The sequence below is a fragment of the Piliocolobus tephrosceles genome, chromosome 5 (genome assembly GCF_002776525.5).
Source record: "Piliocolobus tephrosceles isolate RC106 chromosome 5, ASM277652v3, whole genome shotgun sequence".
Taxonomy (NCBI): domain Eukaryota; kingdom Metazoa; phylum Chordata; class Mammalia; order Primates; family Cercopithecidae; genus Piliocolobus; species Piliocolobus tephrosceles.
This window is the reverse complement of record NC_045438.1, coordinates 16,831,299-16,847,178: the sequence shown is the minus strand read 5'-3', so window position 1 is coordinate 16,847,178 and position 15,880 is coordinate 16,831,299. Positions and strand designations below refer to the sequence as shown.

General features: G+C 36.1%; 1 protein-coding gene across 11 annotated transcripts in view; it reads left to right on the top strand.

Annotated features, from left to right (window-relative positions):
• Positions 1 to 15,880, top strand: part of PDE10A (phosphodiesterase 10A) — a 333,920-nt gene that overhangs the window by 111,931 nt on the left and 206,109 nt on the right. For 8 of the 11 annotated variants that reach the window (XM_023223598.2, XM_023223597.2, XM_023223602.1 and 5 more), the window contains one exon: positions 13,446 to 13,574. The exons of 2 other annotated variants lie outside the window; for them this stretch is intronic. In XM_023223598.2, the coding sequence (XP_023079366.1) occupies positions 13,446 to 13,574 (129 nt within the window). Of the gene's footprint in view, positions 1 to 13,437; positions 13,575 to 15,880 lie in introns of those variants that run through there. One more of the 11 variants, XM_023223606.1, reaches the window with a different exon arrangement.

Sequence of the window (15,880 nt, the reverse complement as noted above, 5' to 3'; positions counted from 1 at the left end):
TTCATGCATTTATAACATACCTATTTTTTTCTTAAAATTTTCAGTATTTCTAGGCTATGCAGTTTGTTTGCAAGTTTTTTCACATTGTTGAAAATCTCCAAAATTTTTTCCAGTATAATTACTGAAAAAATCGGCAGATAGGACCAGTGCAATTGAAACCTCTGTTGTTCAAATGTCAACTGTACTTGTCTTTGACTTCACATTCCTCTGACTTGTTCCTTGTAGCAAAATGGCTGGATCCAGCCTTGGGCACCCATGTCTGTGGGTTCTGCCCGGAAGCTCTCACTTTAGGCTGTCTTGGTGTCTCTGAGGTTAGAGTTTGGGTACGCATTCCAGTTAATATGATGGCGAACTAGACAGTTTTTGGATTTGATACTTCTCAATATAAACATCACGGATGTATCTAAACCATTAATTATTCTGAGACACACCTAGATGAAATATTCTTAAATATAGGTAAATAGAGATTTTATTATTACTGTATCTAAAACAGAGTAGCATGGTCTTTTCTAACAGGAAGGCATTTCTCTCACAATCTTAATCTCATAATATTTCTTGATATAATGGTGCTACTGTTTTGATGAAGACAGATGTTATTGAATTGACTGTCACCAGTCACTTAGTATGTGCTCAGACGTTTGCATGGGTTATAACCCTATGGAGGAGGTAATGCTATTGGGCCCATCTTTTGTTTATGAGGACAGTGAGGCTTACAGGGTTAAGTGACTTTCTTTTTTTAAAATTATTTTTTCTAATTTTTGGGTACATAGTAGGTGTATATAGGTATGAGGTACATGAGATATTTTGATACAGGCATGCAATGTGAAATAAGCACATCATGGAGAATGGGGTATCCATCCCTGCAAGCTTTTATCCTTTGAGTTACAAATACTCCAGTTACATTCTTTATTTTAAAATGTACAGGTAAGTTATTATTGACTATAGTCACCCTATTGTGGTATCAAACAGTAGTTCTTATTCACTTGTTCATTTTTTTGGTGCCCATTAACCATCCCTGCCTCCTCCCAGCCCCATACTACCCTTCCTAACCTCTCTTGTCATCATTCTTTTACTCACTATGTCCATGAGTTCAATTATTTAAATTTTTAGATCCCACAAATGAATGAGAACATGCGATGTTTGTCTTTCTGTGCCTGGCTTATTTTACTCAACATAATCATCTCCAGTTCCATCCATGTTGTTGCAAAAGACAGGATCTCCTTCCTTTTCATGGCTGAATAGTGCTCCATTGTGTGTATGTACCACATTTTCTTTATCCATTCATCTGTTGATGGATACTTAGGTTGCTTCCAAACCTCAGCTATTATTGTAAACAATGCTGCAACAAACATAGGAGTTCAGATATCTCTTCGATATACTGATTTCCTTTCTTTTGGGTATATACCCAACAGTGGGATTGCTGGCTGATATGGTGGCTCAATTTTTAGTTTTTTGAGAGATCTCCAAACTGTTCTCCATAGTGGTTGTATTAATTTACATTCACTCTACAGTGTACAAAGGTTCCCTTTTCTCCACATCCTCACCGGCATTTGCTATTGCTTGTCTTTTGAATATAAGTCTTTTTTTTTTTTTTTTTTTTTTTTTTGAGACGGAATCTCACTCTGTCTCCCAGGCTGGAGTGCAGTGGCGTGATCTCGGCTCACTGCAACCTCCGCCTCCTGGGTTTAAGTGATTCCCCTGCCTCAGTTTCCTCCAGAGTAGCTGGGACTACAGGCGCACACCACCATGCCCTGGTAATTTTTTGTAGTTTAGTAGAGACGGGGTTTCACCATGTTGTTCAGGCTAGTCTCAATCTCCTGACCTCGTGATCCTCGTGATCCAGCCTTCCAAAGTGCTGGAATTACAGGTGTGAGCCACCGCGCCCGGCCGAATATAAGTCTTTTTAAACTGGGGTGAGATGATTTTTAGTTTTCATTTACATTTCTCTGATGATCAATAATTCTGAGCATCTTTTCATATGTCTGTTTGCCATTTGTATGTCTTCTTTTGAGAAATGTCTATTCAAATCTTTTGGCCATTGTTTGATTGGATTATTAGAATTTTTTCCTATAGAGTTGTTTCAGCCCTTTATAAATTCTGGTTATTCATCCCTTCTCAGAGCGATAGTTTGCAAATATTTTCTCCCATTCCATGGGTTGTCGCTTCACTTTGTTGATTGTATCCTTCACTGGACAGAAGCTTTTTAACTTGATGTGATTCCATTTGTCCATGTTTACTCTGGTTGCCTATGCTTATGAAGTATTGCTCAAGACATTTAAGTGACTTTCTTAAGGAAAATAGCCTATATTTGAGCATCTGGTGACTCAGAACCCCAGTCCCCCACCGAGTTACTGTAGATCTGGAACTATATTTATGCTAAAGGGATGGGAGCACTGAATCCTTTGTATGACCTAACCTGTGCCTGAATGTCTTGTCTTCATTTGAGACTTCACTGTGGAGATTGGTTTTCTGAGTCACAGAAAGGGTACATTTTGGTGGGTTTAAGCTTACGCCTAATAGTTCTATGAAAACATATTTTTCATCCTTATGTTATCACTTTGAGCAGCTCAAATTTGTAGTTGACTTTCTGAGTTCAAAGCAACTTTCATTTATGTCCTTAGGAGAGAAAGCAAGTAATTAATTTCACTTTGGTTTAGAAATACAGCAGTATGAAATCTATCTTCTGATAAATGCAAATTGTGAATGTGGGAAACAATACCTTCTCTGCAGCGAAGGCACCCCTTAGGCTGTTAATTCATGTGAAATAGGTAATCAATTATGTAGGTCAGAATACTGGCAGTATATTAAACCAAGGTTCATTAGATAACTGCTTTCTAGGTCATAGGCCAATTCTCTTTCAGTGGAATGTACTTGGATAGAAAGAAATTATTTTAGGTGACATATGTGGTAAGGCATTTGCTTTTAGTTTGTTTCCTATTTTTCCTTCTTGGTTAAAAATGGTATCAGTACTAGTCTATGGAATTAACCAAAAAGCAGCATCTCTTTGTTTCTATCAAAACTTTAAAGTTATTTTGATGATAGTGAAAATTGTTTACATCTGTCACCTGGATAACCTCCATTCATTCCATTTAAATGACTTTGCCTTTAAAAAAAAAAGCTCCCCCCAACCATGCAAAAAAAAAAAAAAAAAAAAAAGAAATATAGAGCCTATCTATCCCTTAATCAGTAAGTGGTTAGAAAGAACTGCTATATAAATGGTTATGTTAATGAAGTTTTATGTAAAGGGTGACATATACGTATTTAAACGATTTAGATGAAAAAAGGAAAGTGAAGATAGAAGTAAGAGAAAGAAAATCTCATCTAGGCTCGGGCAGGAATGGGAATTTAAGTAGGTACAGCAGGCTATGAGAGGAGGGGTCTTTTGCTCAGGCACTTGCTGTAGGATTTGGTATTCCTGGTGGGTCTGTCTGTGATCTTGTGAACTGGGCAGTTTTCAGCAAACAAACCTGTACCACTCCCTTCTTAGTCTTCTGTGAAATCATACAAGACAAAGAAGTACTAATTAATTAATTCAATTGATGATAGTCTCTGTGTTTAGGGTCCTCAGAATTACCCCTCAGTTTGGTGATTTGCTGGAGGTACTGGGCATGTAGTTGTACTCAAGGCTGTACTTGATGAGAGCCGAAGGTACAAAGCACAATCCACAAAAGGAAGGGGTGCACTGGGTGAAATCCAGGAGAGACTTGGCACAGCCTTCCAAGGACACCGTCATTCCTCCAGCAGTGACTTCTGACAATGTTTGTCTAGTGTTACCTACCAGGGAAGCATGTTAGAGACTTAATTCCCAGTTTTCTTATTGGTGGTTGGTCATGTACACACCCTCTGCCTGGTGTGTTCTAAACTTCCAGACTCCCAGAAGGAACGCAGGTGTTCAGCATGAACCCATATTGTTTGCACAAACAGTCTAGGCACAGTGGCCTGGTCTTCAGTTAACTGTTGACTGGGAACACCCCCAGAGCCAAAGTCCTTGATGCCAGCCAAGGGCTGACCTTGCAAGCAGCCTTTCAAAGTAGGAGCGCTCTGTCTGGTCTGCTGTGTTAACCCTTTTTCTGCCCAGAGCCAGGCACTGTGCTATGTAGAGAATGAGACAGATCATGGGGTTTATAGTCTAGCCGAAGAGGCTGAAGTGTAATAAATTCCTGCTAATAAGTAGGAGATTTCAGCTTGTGATGAATGTCTGGAAGTGGAAGAGGAGGAGGGTACAATGAGAGTATAGTACAGTGAGCGGAGAGTGTGTGGTTAGTGAAGGTGGCTCTGGTGAAACTGCCTTTAAATTGACTAAATGTCTCACTGAGCCCTAAGAGAGGAGGGGATTGAGGGCAGGTAGCAGTGAAGACCGTGGATGAGGAGAGGAAAGGAAGGGCTTGGCAAGCTGGAGGAATGAAATGGGAGAAGCATGGGGCTAAGTGGCATCATTGCTACTGACCGCTCCCTTTCCATCCTCCAATTAGACTTATTTTCAGCACTAGTCTTGTGACTCCAGGGAGCTTCTGCTGCAAAGATTTCCTTCCTCCTCTTTATCAAAGTGTGAGATTAGGCCGGGCGTGGTGGCTTGTGCCTGCAATCTCAGCACTTTGGGAGGCCAAGGCAGGCGGATCACGAGGTCAGGAGATCGAGACCATCCTGTGAATGGTGAAACCCTGTCTCTACTAAAAATACAAAAAATTAGCCAGGCGTGGTGACGGGCACCTGTAGTCCCAGCTACTTGGGAGGCTGAGGCAGGAGAATGGCGTGAACCCGGGAGGCGGAGCTTACAGTGGGCTGAGATCACGCCACTGCACTCCAGGCTGGGCGACAGAGCATGACTCTCAAAAAAAAAAAAACAAAAAAAACAAAGCCTGAGATTAGCAATCAGATTTTTCAGTTTATAATTTGAGGTAAAATATGTAAAATATAATTCCAAATTGGTGGTAGCCCTGACTAATAACACTCCTGTTAAAGTGTAATTGAGCTCAGACAGGAGGAGGTGTGAAGAAACACAACGTGGTTTGGCCTTAAGAGCTGACATACTGGGCTTGTATCTTCATTCCAACCCTAATTATTGCTTCTGTGGCCAATAGAGAACTACTGCGATTATTTAACTTCTCTGTACTTCATTTTCCTGTTTTATATTTTGGGGATTATCATTCATTTATTAAGTAAATATTTTGAACATTTTCTGTGTGTTGCATGCTTAGTTCTATGAGGCTTAACTGGGCTAGTATGTGTAATGTGTATAACATAGTATCTTATATGCAGAGAACATTGAAAGTAGGCCAACTATTATTAACAAATGCTATTAACTGTTTTATCTTTTTGGTGGGGAAGGAGGTGAAACAATTGTAGTATAGATGCATGAGCGGTAAATACAGAGAAGGAGGTGTATCAAGTTGAATTTTGGGATTCTGAAAGCAAACTTACCTGATTTTAAAGTTATACATCTGCTGATCTTCATTTGCTTTTGGACAAATAAAGGAAGGTTTAAATAGATGCATATGCATTCAACCTAGAATAATTGTATGCAGTTTGGGAGAACACACACACAAGTTAACGAGAACATTGCTGTTGAGCAGTGTGGTGGTACAACACTGCTTAGTATGACACAAGATACGTTTTGTTTTAACTTGACAGATTTTGTTATTAAGTTGCTAAAATTATTTATACAGAAATATAAAGAAAATTTACTATTTCTGGTACATGTTTTGGAATTGTCTTTTGAAACTAGTAAGATTTTTTAATGTAAATGTGTATGTACACTTATCTCTTGGTGCTTGGAAAATACAAAACTATCTCACGCTGAGAGTTACTGGATTTTCCTTTCATTGAACATTTCAATTGCGGGAGGATGCACTGTCTACTCATGTAGCCCATTCCAGTTACAGAAGCCTTGTTTCCTAAACATTCTGCCTGAAGTTGAATTGTTATCTGACTTCCTCAATTATTAATCCTAGTTTTGCCCCCTGGGTTTATGGATGGAAAAAAACAAAACAAGAAATGGATAAACCAAAAATATCTTAACCTGTGTTACTTAAATAACGTTCAGATTAAACAGCAATGCCCATCAAGAATCTTGTGTTCTTCAAACTAAACATTTGTACTCATTCACCCACTCCTCATATGACATCCATTTCAGCCTCCTCACAGTTCAAGCTGTTCTTTGATAACTGGACTATTATAGTTCATTATTATAGTAATTAACAGCATGGGATGGTGGTGTTTTCCCCCAAATTTATCTTACAGTTGGATTGACACTGTAAGAAACTGAAAATGATTTTACTTATTGTTTGTATCCGGACTAAACACAGAAGAAATTACAAAATTGAGAGAATTTTTACAATAAATAAAAGATTATTGGTTACATATACCTTAGATTTTTTTTTAAGGTTTTCCCTAACCTAGCTGAGTTTAGTTACTGTGAGATAATGGAAATTTAATATATTTTCCCTTCTGTGATTGAGGAAGGACAGAGGGCTTGAGATAAGATACTTAATATGGCAGGAAATAATTCTTTTAAGGTCAAGAAGACCTGTTTTAGGGCATGCAAAAGCACTATGATATGGAATTGTAGGAACCAAAACTCAGGTGTCATGGGGGAGAGGCATAATGGGAGAGGAGGAATGATATACTGGATACTTGCCATATGCTTTTGACTGGTTTTTAAAATTAATACAGACACAAAATTGGGATGTTTCTCCACAATTAAAATGGTAGAATTAATACTGAAAAATGCTTTTGCCTAATTCTTACAAGAGATCCTTTAGTACCTATGATTACTAATTTAGCATTATTTCTTAGAATGAGTAAAGCAGTAATTCTTTAGCCTCTGATTTGAAAGTAACTTTTAAAATAAATAATTTTTATGGATATTAAGGTGATAAGACTTCAGAAATAATAAAGACTCTAGCTTATTATTAGTATAATATATTGTTATAAAGACACATTTAAAGATATATCAGAAATGAACCTAATTTGCATTCAGTTGATGACATAGCCACAGAGAGATGAATATTTCAAGTGACTTTAAAACATAATATTGTGGGCAGGTGCGGTGGCTCACGTCTGTAATCCCAGCACTTTGGGAGGCTGAGGCAGGCGGATCATGAGGTCAGGAGATCGAGACCATCCTGGCTAAGACGGTGAAACCCCATCTCTACTAAAAATACAAAAAATTAGCCGGGCTTGGTGACAGGCGCCTGTAGTCCCAGCTACTCCGGAGGCTGAGGCAAGAGAATGGCATGAACCTGAGAGGCGGAGCTTGCAGTGAGCTGAGATCGTGCCACTGCACTCCAGCCTGGGTGACACAGCGAGACTCTGTCTCAAACAAAAACAGAAAAAACCATAATAACATGTGTATTTGTACTGGTATATATCTCAAAGGATAAAGAAACCCACCTTATATGTTTGTTGTGTGATAGAACAATGAATGATTATGTAATCTAGTTCCATTTTCCTGAAATTGGAATACTTCTATTAACTGAAAGGAACTAGAGATCCTGAGAAAAAAATGTATGAATCTATAGCTGGTGCAGAAAATGAACAAGAGGAACCTAAGATATCTCATACTAGCAGAGGATGAAAGCTGTTGAGATCTACTAGGTTCTTGTCAGAATGACTGAACCTGCTTGAAGAGGCTCCTCCACCTGGCTGCAAGATGGGACAATTTGAGCACTAGTTAAGGATAATAGTTACAATGTAAGGAACAGATCAGATTTATTCAAATATGTGGTTTCATAGTAATCCTATTATTTTTTAGTTGTTTACCCATGGGAGAACATTGCTGTATCCACTCATTATTTTCAAAACTGGTGAACAGAGGGGAACAAATTAAGCATTTGTCTTGTTTGATCTAAATGAATTGTCCCACTGGACAACCACATAGTAGATGAAGCTAAGTTTCTCTTCATATTATTTCAGCTAATAAATGAAAAAGGCATGATAGAATGAGGAGCATCACCATTGTCAAGCCCTACTGAATTAAGCACTCAGGAGCCTCTAATGCTGCTAACGTCACAAAAAACTTCCAACAGAAGTGTGCAGTAACACTGGCCAAATTGCCTGTACCCCCAAATGGAACCTACATCTCTTCAGGCCTTGAGGTCTAATGTCAATTTTCAAGAAATGCAGAGAGCGGAGGAACATGCTAAGCCCCACAGGGATAAAGTCAGAAAAATCCAGATTGAAGTAAACCATAGGACTAAAAACCTATTTTATTCAGAAATAAGTTATAATGGGGGAAAATAAGAGATGGAGGGGAATATTATTGGACCAAAGAGACCTAAATATAATTTTAAAAATGAAATACCAAACTACTGCAACATGTTGAATTTACTTGATTTACTTGTGTACTAGTTCAGATTAACAAGCTGTGAAAAAAAAAAAAAAAAAAGATTTAAAGCTTGGATATTTCTGATGGAATTAAAAATAATAATGTCTCTTTAGATGTGATAGTAGCATTTATGGTTAGAATAGTTTTATCTTTTGGAGATACATACTGAAATGTATTAATATATTAAAATAATTTCTTGGATTTGCTTTGAAATTATATGAGAGGAGAGTAGGTGGTAGAGATGGAAAATATTGGCTATGAATTGGTAATTGTTGAAGCTGGCTGTTGAGTACATAGGGCCATTACATTTTTTGTGTGGTTTGATAAAAGTTTTAAATATATATTTATACATATGTGTACATATGCAAAATCTTCATCTGAAAAAGAGTTGAATTTGTGGCTTGCAGAAAGCAAAAACCGAAAGGGTAGCATAATAATATGTTACATTATTAGAAGCTTGTAAGATTTCTGTGAGGACAGGAGAAAAGTAGCCTCAATGCTACTATATTTAACCACAAAGATACAAAAATGTATCGTTGTTGACATTATTTTTTTACTGATATTTTGCATTACTATGCATGGAAACTCAAAGATGCCAATCGTTTTCATCACTGCTGTGTGTCTAAATATCAAAACATTGAAGTAGAGATATTGATGTGATGTTTATCTATTTCTTTAAAAGAATTACTCAGCAAGAAAATAAAGTTAATTATTATCTACCCCTCAGATTGCTGGCTGTTAGCCATAGAAGCAATTATCTGTACTAAAATATTCATCAGTCTTTATTATGCCTTTTGTTACGTATCTTCAGGTCAGTGTTAAATCTAACTGCTACATGTACCACTCTGCTTTTCAGTGTGGTTTTGTTTAGATTATAATCCTTCATGACATTTTCCATGGGCACTTGCAAACTGCATTGTGAAAATTAATGAAATTCATCAGCTCTTCCTAACTTACCCTGATCATTCAGTCTATCAATAACCATGTGCTTCTCTTCTATCTATTACTTTTAACCAGCCCATCCTCATTAGTACTCCTGCCAGCTGTTGAAAAATGAAATGAAGATCAAAGTCAGTTTAATTAGTTTTATCTGTTTGCACTGTGGCAAAATGTTACATAGATGAAAGGAGGTAGTTTATTAGTATGAATGATATATTTTAAAATATACTCGCTCAAATATGCACAATTACTTCAGAATAGTTATCTGTATTAGTCTGTCTGTGCGATTTACTCGCAGCAAATTTTAAATCACTGGCTACTCCAAGCTTATGTATTTTCTGTTCTTACCCTAAATTTAGCTGTTTCTTCATGGAGTCTTGGTTCCTTTTGTTGTAGACTGGTACTAGCAACCAAGCTCTAGGTGCTATATATATGCAATTATACCAGGATATTGTTGCTTCTAGGCCCTCTCCGCTAACATAGCAAAGTGAGACTTGTGTGTATTTACGAGATATACGTATCTACCAGTATTCCTATATGTAACCATTCTTATTTGTATTGTCATACATGAGTTCACTGATACCTCCAACTCTAATTCATTCCCACGTGGATCATTCTGAACTCTTCCTTTTGTTTATCTGTAACATCCCATGCTACCATTGAGAAATCTTGTTCCCACCATCTGCCACTCATTTGTTTAACTGACCAGTGTTAAACTGTACCCTCTTGGGACAACAACTTTACCAACTAGAGTGTGGTGCATATGTACAGTTTATTTTGCATTTTATTCTCACAGACCCCACTTATTTTCAGAGTTATATAGGTTAGCACCTTATCCTCTGCCACTGGCTTCAGGGAGGTTGTTTTATATGTGTGTAACACATTTAGATTCTTTTGTTGCATTATGCTTTCCAAACTGAGACCCCCTGACCTTGTAAGTGAGTTTTTAAAAATTTGCATACATGGTTGTTTATTCTTTGGGCTATAAAGTTCTACAGATTTTTGGCAAATGCACAGTGTCATGTATACATCATTATAGTGTCTTAGAGAATAGTTTCATCATCCTAAAAGATCCCCTGTACTTTACCCATTCATAATTTGCCCTTTCCCGTTGAACTCCTGGTAGTCACTGATCTTTTTACTACCTCTACAGCTTATGCCTTTTCTCCAATGTTGTATAGTTGGAATTGTATAATGTGTATCCTTTTTAGACTGACTTTTCTTCTCATAGCAATATGAGTTTAAGACTCATCCATGTTACTTCATGGCTTGTTAGCCCATTTCTTTTTAGTGTGAAATATCTAGTCGTATGGATGTATCACAGTTTGTTTATCCAATTTGCGTATTGAAGAATGTCTTGATTGCTTCCAGATTTGGGTGATTATGAGTAAAGCTGCCAAAAACACTCACATGCAGGTTTTTGTGTGGACATCAGTCTTCATATCGATTGGGTAAATGCTTACTAGTGTGATTTTTGGGTCACACAGAAAGACTGTATTTAGCTTTGTAAAAACTGCAAAACAGTCTTTCAAAGTCACTGTAGCATTTTGCATCCTTATCAGGATTAAATGATAATTTTTGTTGCTTTGCATCCATGCCAACAATTGGTACTGTCAGTTTTTTTTTTTTTAATTTTAGCCATTCCAATAGATGTGTAATGTAATCTCATTTTTGTTTTAACTTCAATTCATGATTAACAAATGAGCATCTTTTAAAATGTTTATTGCCATATCTGTATCTTCTTTACTGAAGTGGCCTTTGGCCCATTTTTCAGTTGAGTTGATTGTTTTCTTATTGTTGAGTTTTAAGAGTGTTTTTCTTTTGTTGTTTATTTTGGATGCACATCTTTTATCTGACATGTAATTTGGCAAATGTGACTCGTATGGTAATGCACTAAGATGAAATGAGATGAGAAGGAGGAATTAGTTATTACTATGTTTTTCAGCCTCAGTTTCTGGGAAAATGTAGAGTAATAGTAACACAAAAAGGAAAACCAAGAGTTAAAATCTCTTTGGGAAGAAGTGAGAAGGAGATAACTCATGTAGTTTTGACTTAAGATGGAGCTTGAGGTGATGGGAAAAGAGCTAGACTGGAGATTAAAAATATGTTAAGATTCCTGATTTAGATTTTGGTGTCATCATTATGGATTGTTGAAGAGAAAGCAGAATTCAAGAGCAATTAGAAAGTTAGGATAAAAATTCTATAGCCTTGTGTCATGGGAGTGGCAGAAAGAAATTTTAAGAAGGAGTCAATACTGAATATGGAGGACCTAAGGAGAGCATGAAATTTGCATTATCTATCTTCTCAAAGGTCAAGTATGCTATCAGCTTACTGTAGTAACCTGCACCTTTTATTTCTAGGGACTATAATTTGCTGTGTCAGGAGAGTACTTACTTTATTGAGTCAGTTATATTTAGCATTTTATAGAGTTTCTCACACTGAGTTTTACACCACTGGGGCCCTTTTGCAGGTGAATATAGCCAGGGGTCTTATCTTCATTTGTCTTATACAACTCTGTGTGTGTGTGTGTGTGTGTGTGTGTGTGTTTAAATTGACTATTTAACTACCAATTTCATTGAAATAAGTCATTTTCCTTTTCAGTTATACCATTCTGTTGCAGAATCCCAACAGTTGTGACTTTAGTTCCCAGCAGAATTAATTAACACATATGAATTCTCTGTTTTGTCTGTTTGGGAAAACATACAGCCTACTCCCTGGAGTCATAAAGATATGCTTCCTTTCCTTCTTTTCTTTCTCAGAGTGCAGTTTTTCATTGCCTTTTTTTTTTTTAACCTAACCATCTCTAAAAAGGGTATTATTCAAATAATTCACAGAAAAGATACAGTAGTAAAAATAATTCCCATCACTAAAGGATAATTATTCAAAGCCTGTTTGTGTTTGGGGTTGTTTAATGAAATGGCATACCAACCCAAAGCACCAGATTAAAAACATATACTTTATATGTGAGATGTGAAAACATGAAAATACTTTGTGTGAAAATCTTATGTATAATGTATATGTAATATACATTATTACATATACATTACATAATACATATATATTACATATGTATATGTAAATCTTATGTTTATCATTACACTATGAAAACTATTTCAGTGAAACTGACTACATACACAGAATATTAATGAATAAATGTCAAGATTATTCTGAACTGAACATTAGTTATACCACTGGGTTTAATGCCTTTGAGAAAAAGGAAGGATTTGTGTTGTAAGGCAATAAAAGATAAAAATTTATTCATTTATGTATTAAATCATTTTTTAGCACCTATAATGTTTCAGTGCTAGATTTTCCTGTTTACTACTCTTGCTAGAGTTTCACTTGCTTTGACCACTAAATCTATGGTAACTATATACCGAAAAAATAAGTACTCTGTAAGCCTTAATGTACAGCATTGGCTCTTGGCATTGGTTCATATGTAACTCTGAAATTTATTGTTAGAAACAGCTGTGTAACATGATGTAATATCTGTAGTTTAAAATTGCTAAACTAACTACATTCTTTTTTATTGTGATCATACACACACACACACACACACACACATATATGAAAAATGGTGTTTTTTTTTTTTTTTTTTTTTTTTGAGGCGGAGTCTCGTCGCCGGGGGCTGGAGTGCAGTGGCCGGATCTCAGCTCACTGCAAGCTCCGCCTCCCGGATTTGCGCCATTCTCCTGCCTCAGCCTCCCGAGTAGCTGGGACTACAGGCGCCCGCCACATCGCCCGGCTAGTTTTTTTGTATTTTTTTAGTAGAGACGAGGTTTCACCGTGTTAGCCAGGATGGTCTCGATCTCCTGACCTCGTGATCCGCCCTACTCGGCCTCCCAAAGTGCTGGGATTACAGGCTTGAGCCACCGCGCCCGGCCAAAAATGGTGTTTTAACCATTTTAAATGCTGTTTTTTTTAAGCATATAATTTAGTGGCATTACGTATATTCCCCATGTTGGGCAGTATTCACCTGTCGAGTTCCAAAAGTTTGCTGTCACTCCCAGTAGAAACTCTGTGCCCATTAAGCAATAACTTCCCCTTCCTGCTCTTTCCAGCCCTCTCTCCATTAGAAGAGAGGTTGCTGGGTCTTAGCATAATGTGTTGTGATACTATACCTTTCATTTATATGAAGAAGTTGTATAGGTGAATTTTATTCTTTTCAATTCTTTTACAGGTTTGACAGATGAAAAAGTGAAGGCATATCTTTCTCTTCACCCCCAGGTATTAGATGAATTTGTATCTGAAAGTGTTAGTGCAGAGACAGTAGAGAAATGGCTGAAGAGGAAGAACAACAAATCAGAAGGTAAGATCTCATTTTAAACCAACTTTTTCTATCTTACCGCAAAAGACCAAGCATTTAATATCTTCTAGAGAGCGAAATATAACATAGACAAAAATTACCATTTTAATTCTATCAGAGTTACTCCATTTAAAAAGATAAAATAAGTTAGAGAACAAATAAATGCAAAGGAAAGATCCTTGACTAATTAAAAATAAAAACTTGGCAAATTTTGAGAATTCAGTTGATTAAGATACAACCATATTGAAAAATGCAGAAGTCAATATTATACTTGATTTTATGTAAGGATTACTTTTAGTGATGAGATAAACATGATTCATAGTTTATATTTCAAAGATATACTTATTATATTGTATAAAGAGAAGTGTTTTACAAAAAGAAATCCTTTACAAAAAGAAGCCAATATGAAAAAACACTTTTTATATCAGGAAAGCACTGTAGACTCGGCGTTTCATTCACACTCAGGCTCTAGATTGGCCATCAGGAAACTTTCAGTAGAAGAACAGGGATATCTTTTTGATCTAAACTCTCATGAAATGAGAAAAGGAGTGGAGAACCACTGTTTTAACTTTTGAGATCCTGGCATTTTAAGCACATCGTGGTTTAAATTTTCTGCAAAGTAGCTTTCTTACAGTAGGAGTCTCTTTGCATGTTGTTCTCTTAGTCTCTGAAACACATGTATTTTTAGGGCAGAGACTGCTTAAGAAGCAGTTATATTCACGAATAAACAACTAGAGACTCAAAGGGGATGTGAAGCAAAATAAATTTTTCCTCAAATTGAATGTATATTAATATATTGGATTGTTTGATTTGAATATTGTGGTATAATTTTTATTTTGTTTCAAATGGATTTATATTTGGCTAAACTTATTTCTGTGAATATTGTTTTTATTGTGACAATTGTATATATGTTTTTGACTGTATAACTTTTTTTAAAATTTAAGTTCTGGGATACATGTACAGAATGTGCAGGTTTGTTGTATAACTTTTGTATTAAAAACACAAAAATACTATTTTGGGGGAAATTTTATTAATGTAAAAAGGTGTTATCTTATAGTTCTAAAATGTCTAATAACAATGAATAAAAATGTGTCATTGTTATTAAAATGTTATGGTGTTAGAAGTAAAGGTAATTTTCCTCACTAGTTTTTAAAGTTTCTGAAATTTCGTTATTCATTTTTTATAGTGGTAATTTTTTTTAATGAAAAAAATTAAATATGAAGTAGTTTTTATGCTGAAATATGAAGTAGTTTTTAAAGTATGCCTGTAAGTGTGGATTGAGAGGGAGGGGAGAAGAGAAATAATAAGTCAGAAACAGGCATTGTCTTCTCAATCTTGACATTTAATAACCTTAAAAAAAGCTTGACAAAACATAATTTAGTTTTTATAAACCTCAAACATTTGAAAACAGTTGAAATGTTTGACACTTTGAAAAGTGTGGCTCAGCTTTGCTTAAGCAGTTGATAAATAAAGATGCAAATTTCAACTTGCTATATAATGAAGGATAATAGTATAGTGTAAGAATATGTGGTCTTTGTGGGATATGAAATTGCATACAGGTCTTAGAAAATGAAAAATTCTACCCATAGTAGTGCTGCCATGAAAACTAACTCCTGAATTTTTATAAACATGTCAATGTGTCATTTCCTACCTCCCAAATCTTTGTTTCCTATATTTATCAAATAATACTTTATTGAACACATATGCAGAAGAGCTAAATAATTATTAAGACCAGCAGTGTGTAACTGAAACCCTACTTAGTTATTGTCCTCCTCACTTAACTTTTTTTTTCTTATAAGGAGATATTTTTTATTTGACCTTGCAGAGGGCTCAGGATGGTGGAAAGAGGCTGAGTGAGATGTCACTTGGAGTTTACCATCTAGTTGTGGGAATAGACACAGAACCACCTAGCGGAGTGCATCAGCAGTAAACAGGGATACAAGCAGTGGAAGTATATACAAAGAAACTTTACATTCTACTGTGCAGCCTAGTAAAATCCCTGTCAGCCTGTCTTCTGAGGGTGTTCATCAAAAGAATGTATCTCATCATATACTGCTTCATGTTCAGTGAAATTCTGTAGGATGGCCCTTGAGGCCTATATAAAAGCCAGGCTTCCTCCCTTCATCCTTTCCTCCCTTCTTTGGTTTCTTCCTGTTTCTTTTTTTTTTTTTTTTTTTTTTTTTTTTTTTTTTTTTTTTTTTTTTTTATTATACTTTAAGTTCTAGGGTACATGTGCATAACGTGCAGGTTACATATGTATACATGTGCCATGTTGGTGTGCTGCACCCATCAACTCGTCAGCACCCATC